The 9,352-nt window shown below is 35.7% G+C and overlaps 1 protein-coding gene across 1 annotated transcript; it reads left to right on the plus strand.

The window, feature by feature from the left end:
* The first annotated feature begins 6,163 nt into the window (after positions 1-6,163).
* LOC109537129 (zinc finger protein 706-like) lies at positions 6,164-7,540 on the plus strand. The gene is made up of 2 exons (XM_048665793.1): positions 6,164-6,391; positions 7,250-7,540. Exon 2 carries the CDS (start codon positions 7,271-7,273, stop codon positions 7,517-7,519), a length of 249 nt encoding a protein of 82 aa, XP_048521750.1. The 5' UTR covers positions 6,164-6,391; positions 7,250-7,270; the 3' UTR covers positions 7,520-7,540.
* Positions 7,541-9,352: the final 1,812 nt, after the last annotated feature.

A 9,352-nucleotide genomic window follows, 5' to 3' on the forward strand; every position in this document is an offset into this window, starting at 1 on the left:
CCACAAATATTTTTATAGGAAGCTGCTGGCTTCTTGGCCGTTCATTTTAAAGAAAACATTTAAGTTTTTTTCAACACCCAACACAGACCAAGGTGTGTAATTTCATTGGGGTTTCAACATTGCTGTTATATTTCCTCCTTTTCCTTTACTAAAGCTTCTTCCAATAACCTCAAAAGACAATATTTGAATTATAGCAATTAAAGTGCAAAAAATGCAAGGAGACAAATTAAGACGAAAACTGAGCAAGAAGGTGATTTTCGAATTCCAGCTAGACAGTTTCCAATTGGGCAATTTCATATCGAGATAGTACCAAAAACAGAATCGGACAAAAACACCCGACACCTTAATTTCCGTCCTGATCCACTTCGCCATTCCTCTCGTACCATAAATCGAAACGGAACCATCAAAGTGAATAGTTATGCTAATACTACGACAGTTCAGCCATTCGTAAAATTGCCGACGCGTAGTTGATGAAACGTTTTCAGCATTTTCTCCGCATTTTGCTATAATAAGGGCAAGACAAGGTATCACTTAAATTAATCAATGTCAGTTCTAACCAGTAATCTTCAGTTTCTTTCTCGGTCTCATTCTAGATCTTCAATTATCTAATTCCACTTCATTGATGGATGGCTACACTTCGATCAATCGACAATAGTTCGTCAAAATGATACCGAATCTGTCAGGACCCTGATCGCTTAATCATTGCAATGTAAATGCGAAAAGGAAACGTATGGATTTTAAGCTAAGTTGCAATTGTACGTGAAGGAACACTCTCTGTTCGAAGCCAACTCTCATTAGTAATAATCATGGTGATTTGCGAACTTATGCATCCAGTGGGTAGCAATGATACTGTTATAACAACAGGGAATGAATTAAGGAACGTAATACAGATTGCAGATGGAATTAGAAGCACTAAAATTAGCGATTTGCCAAAAAAATTGTTATATAATTATGCCATATGGATCTATTGAACAACGAAAGGTATTGAAGCATTTGAAGACCCTAAGCCGGAAATCACAGCAAATGAATGCTAGGGAAAATAGTCTCGACAATAAATTGCCAATGAAACTTAATTCCTTTTGTCATAAAATAACCCCAACAATATGACGAACTGCTCAAAAATGGATATAGCATCGAAACAGTCACGAGAGTAGCTCAATAACACCAGACATGAAAAGAGACTGAATGATTGATGTCTTTCTATACATGAGTGTAAGCAGTGATGAATCGATTTTCGTTCAACAAATAAAGAAAGTATCCGGATTGTTAAACTGCAACCGATACTATTTGAGATGAAAATGTAATGGAGACACAGAGTTTTAGAAGATCTTAAAAAAGCAAATTTCCATTCAAAATAAAAAATAAATTTGCAATAAAAACAGAGTAAAGATCAGCTACACCCTGAGATAGTGACATTTTTTGTAAATTTGAACGATTTTAACGTGGATAAAAGAAAACCTGGAGCGCTTGTTGAGGAATTTCTACACGCTGAATGCTGTCCATCTTCACGTTCATTGGCGCCAATAGAATTGTAACTTTAATGCAAAGCGACGAAAGTCAAGCAAATTCATATGTAGGTACTCACGAAAACATGATAAATGTATTTGTCCCTGTAGTACCCATCGAGATAACCCGTATTTCCTATCAGAACGAGAACACAAACTCCCACAAAAGTTGAAACTGCTGGGCCCAGTCGAAATATTGGAGCCCGACATGTACGTGAATCCCCTGCAGATGAAATATCTTGAAAGCTTTAGAACAGGACAGAAGAAGCCGATGATTGAAAACGAGCAGGAACCTTGTTTGTGAGATGTACATCATTGTTCTTGTTGAGGATACAGTACAAACTCCGAGAAGAATGCAAAAAACTCCACTAACACTGGGATTGACAGACGAGGAAGCATAAATGTATGACCCCAGATGTAGTTGCGGTGTTCTAAGGAAAAACTGCCGTTCATCGGGCATAATTTCAGGCTCAAATCAGAGATGAAAGCAAATGTTGCAGAAATCGTGGATATTCAGACCTTCTCCCGTCGCTGCTCAAGCCCCACCTGGTCTGAGCAACTCTAGACCAACATTAAGAATGATTGAGAAAGAAGCAGAGCACTTCCAGAAGTAGGTGAGTAACAAAGCAGACACTTTTCTTTAGATGTAATTATGCAAAACTACTCCCTGGACTCTTCTCACTCTGTTGACGACAGTGCGAGTAAAAAGGAAACAACGCAAGATGCAGCCAAATTTATTTTCTGTTGTAAAAGTCCAATAAACAAAAATGAATAGCTCTACCAAACTATACACCTCACACGTCTAAAAGTGCCGCCCACAGAAAAGCTCGACGTTCAATACTTCCTTATTAAGAGCTCACTCATCTCTTCTACATCTCATTTTCCTCTCTCTGACGAAATTATTGATAGGTTTTATAATACCCGAGAAAAGCTGGTGTCAGATTATCTAAGACGTGTCAAATATATTAACAGTTAAAATTCCTACCTAATTAATAATTTCTGTCAGTGGATTTTAGCCGCTCTTTGAATTTGGTTTATGTAGCGGCACATTCCTTTGTGCTACTTGCACGTGGGTGACAAACTGAGTTTAGATGGGAACTAAATATGGATCACCTTGAACGCACGCTGCCTGGTTAAACATGGAAGATTTAGAGCAAATTCTCGACTGGGCAAGATTATGTAATTTGATTTTAAGGCCATTATGCGCCATAAATTGTGGACTTATAAGTGATTTATTTTGATGCAATGTGTTCAGCGTGCTAGAACGAAAGCCGTTTACTTGGAGTAGCTCCAAAGTGGTTCAATTTGTGAAGTTCACTTTTGGATCAAGCTTAAAAGGCGCCGATTGTGCGATAAAACTTTACGCTAATTGGAAATTGGAGAAAAAAGCGACAGTGGATTTTTTTAATGACATTTTCAAGGACTGTTGCACATAAATTTTGCGGTATTTCAGAGATACAGCTTTGAATTTCATCTTTTAAGGCTTCTATCGTTGGTGGTTTGTTCACATAAACGTGTGACTTTAAAAAACCCCAAAGAAAAAAGTCCAAAGGCGTTAAATCGCATGATCTGGGCGGCCAATGCTGATCTCCAAAACGAGAAATAATACGACTAGGAAATGACCCGTGCAGTAATTCAACAGTTTCTCTGACTGTATGACATGTTGCACCATCCTGTTGAAACTACATGCTGTTGACCACTCACGGTTAATGCTTGACCAACTGCATTTTCGAAAAAAAATGGACCGATGATGCCTCCAGCCCAGAATGCACATCAAACAGTGACTTTTTTGATGCATCTGTACCTGAACGATCACTCGTGGATTTTAGAAACACCAAATGCGTCAATTTTGTCGATTAACGAAGCCATCAAGATGAAAATGGGCCTCGAAAGATGATTTTCGTTGAAAGACCACCGTCCAAAAGTCGTTGTTCCAACATCCAATCAGCAAAGGCTGTTCGTTGCCCATGATCTTCCGGCTTTAGCTCTTGAGCCAATTCAACTTTGTGCGCATAAGGCTTCGAATCTTTTGTTAAAATTCGATGAATAGTGGTTGTGGAAACACGAATTTCCTGAGCTCTATGCCGAATTGATGTGGTTGGGCTTTCCTCAACATTTGCACGTACTGCTGCGATATTTTCAGTCGAGCGACCAGGAAGAACGCGGATTTCTGTTTTCACTTCAGTAACAGACCCAGTTTGCTGAAATTTTTTCATTAATTTTCTCACAGTGGCTTCAGTTGGAGCATTCCGATGGCCCATAATTGTACGCATTTTGTGAACTGTGGCTTCTTGTGGCAAAACTTCCACTACTTTGATAATTATTTTTCACAATGAGAATTTGTTGTTTTGTATTGAACTGCTTCATTTTACTTAACCTCCTGCTGTCTACTAACGAACGGCTTTTTTTTAATATCAAATCATGACACTACAAATGGCGCTCAATTCAAAACCGTCGTTTTTATTGGAGCACCCTTTATTACATAAGCGATAAAAATAGCAAATAACTTCTGTAACACACACTCACAATGAAATTTCTTGAAATTAAATCATAAACTCAATACAGCAGCCGCCCATGATTCCACCTAATCAATATTCAATAAAATATATTGAAACCTTACATAATAAATACATTTCATAGAAAACGTCCATGAGTATGAGCTAATACATATGGATCGTAGGTTTTCCGTCCCAATTCAGCGATAAAAAGGGGCAATTAACTGCCTGAAGTTGTCACAACCTACCTGGACTTAACAGTTTTCAGTTTGACGATTGCTGTAGGTGCCTGAGTTATATAACCTTTTCATATCCATGTATTAATAAGTTGCTTAATTCATTTAAGTTCCTGATTAAGGTGTGCTGTAATAATAGCTGTTATATCTTGTATACCTACACTTTTATGTATATCATTTTTTTGCCGTCCTATTGTGCTTGCAACTGGTCGATTGATTACTATTATTAATTTTGCGATCTGTATTACTAACTGCTAAAAATACATGTAAAGTATCATTTCAACTGCGCAATATTGTCATTACTTGTTGTTTAGACGGATGGATTAAGTCATATTGCAGGAGTATTACAATTTTATGAATAAATTCCGGTAACGGATTTTACGGTACGAGTACCAATCAAAAAGGAGCAATAAAAAAGTCACTTGGAAACTCAAATAGTTTGAAGTCTTAACATAGTAGTTTTTAAAATCACTTCGATTTTGCCCGTTTCCTAAATATTAGATTTTCTGATGATTGTTGGGATTCCAAAGTTGACTAAGAAACAAAAGTGGTAATTAGTTGTTTCAAGATTTCGTTCACAGGTTGAAATTCGGATAACTTCAAACTAACGGAAAATTAAATATCCAAACTCATTCAAAGCAAAATATAAATTTGAAATAAAACCTAAGAACTGACCCATTTAATCAGTATCAGAGCTCAAACGAGATGGTAGCTATTGAGAATCATTGACCAAAACATATTTTCAAGAAAAATTAAGAGACAGCAGAGAGAGACAGACTGAAAGCAGGCAACGTACAAACAACGTACAAAAATGACCAAGAATATATATGTCTGGACAACATAAACAGAAATACATTTCTCCCTAAGAATAAAAACCAATCAGAACTATTGGGCAAAAATCATCAACAAATGGAACGGGAAGATTTCAAACTGGTGCACCGCCGAGCTAAAACTCTAATAAAGATAAGCCAGGCAAAGACACCTCTGAGTTTCCTTAAAAGAAGTAGAAGTTTTGGTCCAAACAGGATAAGCCATTGAGATTCTCAAATACCCAGACCCAAACACTGCATTAAATGCCATTCAGATTTTGCGCTTTACAGCCGAGATATGCGCACTCCTATTCCCCCACCACCGTTCTACAGGCACAGGGTGGTATAAATACAGCAGTAGCACGAGTTGAAGAGCCACTAATCGAATGGAGGTATGGAAATCAATTTCTATCGTTGCCTCATCGCCTTTGGTAATGTTCAGCGACTTTGCAGTCGATCCTTTTTACTCTTTTGCTGAATGGCAGAATATCATTTTTTGGTGAAAAATGATTACCGCAAAATTCTAAGTGTCATTATTTTGTTTGTTTCAATAAAGTTCTATATTTTTCAGTATGAAGCAAGTTAATTTTTCACAGTTTGATTAAGTGTTCAATGCTTGAAGTCATTGCGTTCGCACTGAATAAACCTATCAATTTATAGCATCACTACACATAAAACTTCAATAACTCGGTCCCGTTTATACAGACAATTCAGAAATTTGCACCAGAATGTTCCAAAAAATCCGAATCCTTGAAACTGCAAGCGAGCCACAAAAAAATCCCAGAAGTTCAAAACGTACTTTTCAGTATAAAACACTGCCATTTCTTGGACAATAAAACAAACTCTCGGGCACGCATTTGAAAAAATAGTCTAAATCATTGAGAAAAAACATATTTACCAAAAAGTAAATAAAGTTAATTGCAATTAAAATGCTTTTTAGGAAATTAATTAATTTCCTTTTTTTTTCAGTTTAAAACCATGTACATTGGAAACGAAAATTCTTGATGGATGATCGAAACTCAAAGAAAAAAATACAGGTAAACCTGGAGAAGTCAAGCAAGTTTTTAGTACAGTTTCCAATAATAGTTTCTCAAGTAGTTAGCTGCAAACTAAAGTTATCTGTAAAGCAAAACACGTTTGCCACTTCCATCAGTTAGTTGTCACTGTGATCCAGTTTTTTGGGTCAAACCTGGCATAAATTCTACCCAAACAAATCGATATTGCTTGTTCTTCCCAAATCCAAAATCTACTAATAGTTGCATGCTTCTCCAGGTTATCGTTTCACAAGAAACCACCATTCTCCTCTGTACTGACCGGCATAAAATTTGAATACATTTTCTTGTAAGGTAAGGAACTAACTGTTTATTGGTAAAATTATAACGCATCTTCGTCGTGGGAACGACCAATTTTACCATAAATCTTTCATCTACATATTTACACAGATATGTGTAATGGTAGTAGAGCAGAATATGTTTTTTTCTTCATAATGTGGATCAGTATTTTGACAAATTTATCCACATTACTAGTGCAATTAATTGACTTTTTATCAAGGACTGCTCTCTTTCATGCCTCATTAAAAATTAAAATATTATTTGGCACACTAAATTTTCCTTGAAACAATTATTAAGCGTTCTAAACATGTTTTTGAGTTTGCATCTTCCAGATAAAATACTGTTAGGAACAAAGTTGACCAACCACCAGATTTTGATAAGCGATCGCCTAACTTGTACCAATTAGGTAATCAGGTTTTTTGACCAAATAACGCAAAACGCAATATTTAATCTGCAAAATTTGCATTTTTCCCATACCGTTACCGGTATCGTGAGACTTACGCAAAATTACGGTGTCCGGATATCTCAATCACGTAAAGAGCACTTAATTAAGACACGATTCTCAGGCTCTGGGTAAGTGAGAGCAAATCTGACTGCTCATCGACTTCGGCGGAAACTCGCATTTACACCTCATTTAAAATTCTGTTTGAATTTGTTGCAAAGTTGGAATATACCAGTTGGAAGGTATAGCATGTGATTAGTCGCCAACATTTCGATCTTTTACCAGTTGCAAAGGTTTTTCGTTTCCGGCAATTCATTAGGCGCGTTTCAATAAGCCTTTGCCGGTTTTATGACTTAAGCTATCAGAATCAAAGCAAAATTAACTTTTCAAGTTGGTTTAGCAACACAAAACAGTCAAAAATACTTTTGCAGTTCAGGGTGTAGCAGCTTGAAATGGCAAGAGGAAAGCAGAAAATTGAATCTCAAAACAAAGCTGTGGAAAAGGCGGCCAAGCTGAAGAAGCAGCAAGGGCATAGTGCGAACGATCAGAAGAAAGCTGCTCAGAAGGCTTTGGTGCATGTTTGCTCGGTGTGTAAAGCACAGATGCCTGATTCAAAGACTTATCTTCAGCATTTTTTGAACAAACACCCGAAAATAACGATTCCCGAGGAACTGAAATCTGTCTCAAGTTTAAAGGACTAGTAAAGTTAACCGTTTAAGAAACTTGAGTGAGTATTTAGTTGTAATGTTAAGTAAAAAAACTGTTTAGGAAAGATACTTTTGTTGCAAGGAATGCAAAATTTTTTAATTGAAAAAATTGCTGCTCATTACACTTTCTGCACATGTGAAACCGATAGCAGAAACCAAAAGAAAAAATGTGTTCTTGATTTAAAAACTAGCGTTTGCTTTTCTCAAACACCCAATTAAAACCTCGAAAAATTGCCTGAAGAGTATGTTAGAATATCACGCTTATAACACACCTAATAATATATGTATGCGAACTGTCGTAGAAAGTGTAAGCTATAATACTAATAATAAACAAGAATTTTTTTGTAATCATATCGCAGCAAGGTATTAGCTTTGCTGTGAGATACTATTATTATTAATTGGCATGGAACCATTTCAGAAGTTCAGGAAATGGCAAAATCAGTGTCGGAACATCTGATTTTTAGCCATATAAATGATGCTTTTGAATTGGTTAAACTAATAAATTTACTGCCATAAATGCTGAAAAGCTAATTTTTGAAAAACGTTTTATAATGAAAGTGATAGTGAAAAATTATAAATAAATAAAATACTCCTTTCATAATTTTAAAGCTAATAAAATTCTATCATTTTTATCTGTTTGACTGTTTCACTTTGGGAATTCAATTTAATTGCTTTTTGGGTTAAAAGTTAAGAGAAAATAATAATTTGAATACCAAATTAGTTTAATTGAGATAATTCAGCTAATTTAATACTTTAATGATACATTTTATAAGAAATTAACAAAATACACTTTTTCTCCGTAAAAATACAGCTTTTTTGGTAATTGATTCCTTAATAACCAACAAAAATGAGTGAGTTTGAGGTTTCTCTTTGAAAAATTTGATGTAAATTAGTTAATTTGCAAACTGGTTTATATTCTTTAACCTTATAAACTTCATTTATTTACATGTAGCAGAAACCCATTAGAATCATGTGTAAGTTTATTTATTTCCCTAAAGTTTTATTTAATTCTGTTTGCCAACTGCATGTTTGAATCAATTGAAACATGGAATTGGAATTGAAGTTTTCTCGATTGTAGAGTGAGTTATTTTTGGAAAGTTTCCACGTTAAGTATAAACAGTGGCAAATAAACTCCGGATTTATGGAAAGTTCGCATATGATGAGTTTCAAGTGAGAGAACTTGACGGAAAAAAAGATAATTGAAAGCTTTTACGAGGAAGGTGTACTCAATTTTCCAGCAAATGGCAAGCCGTATTGTTCTTTAGGAAAATGAAAAACTTTCCAAACTAACAAGTTTGCGACTGATTTTAACGTTGTCGCCCCAGTTCGTTCCATTTTTCCCCAAGGAGACAAAATGAGATTGGGGATGAGTCAACTCTTCAAATATTTATATTGGAAAATATGCTCAAGCGTTGTCGGAAAAGAACAGAAGCCCTTTAACACACAGAGTTAATGACCAAAATGAGCAAAAAAGCTTGTTAATAAATACGAAAGCGTTCATTAGCTCTGTAGGAACTTAAGCAGGATATTTTATTGGCTAAATTCATCCATACCGCCAATTGTCTATATCTGAAACCGACGTTCAAAAATAAACTCCGGCACTGGAAAAATGAACAACTTACCGGCCAAAGAGTAATTATTATTCCATCTCTAAGAGATCGTTAGCACAAGTTTCAGCAACTTTCCTACTTTCCGTTCAGATGATTTAACTATTCGCACATTTCAAACCAGAAACGGCACAGTTATGCCTCGAAACATTGATCTTTAATGTTAAATTTGTGTGATCATGAACATTACATTCGCGATTTTTTTTATTTGACAGCGAGA

The sequence above is a fragment of the Dendroctonus ponderosae genome, unplaced genomic scaffold, assembly GCF_020466585.1.
Source record: "Dendroctonus ponderosae isolate FM_Combo_2020 unplaced genomic scaffold, Dpon_F_20191213v2 Dpon_F_20191213_4, whole genome shotgun sequence".
Lineage (NCBI taxonomy): Eukaryota > Metazoa > Arthropoda > Insecta > Coleoptera > Curculionidae > Dendroctonus > Dendroctonus ponderosae.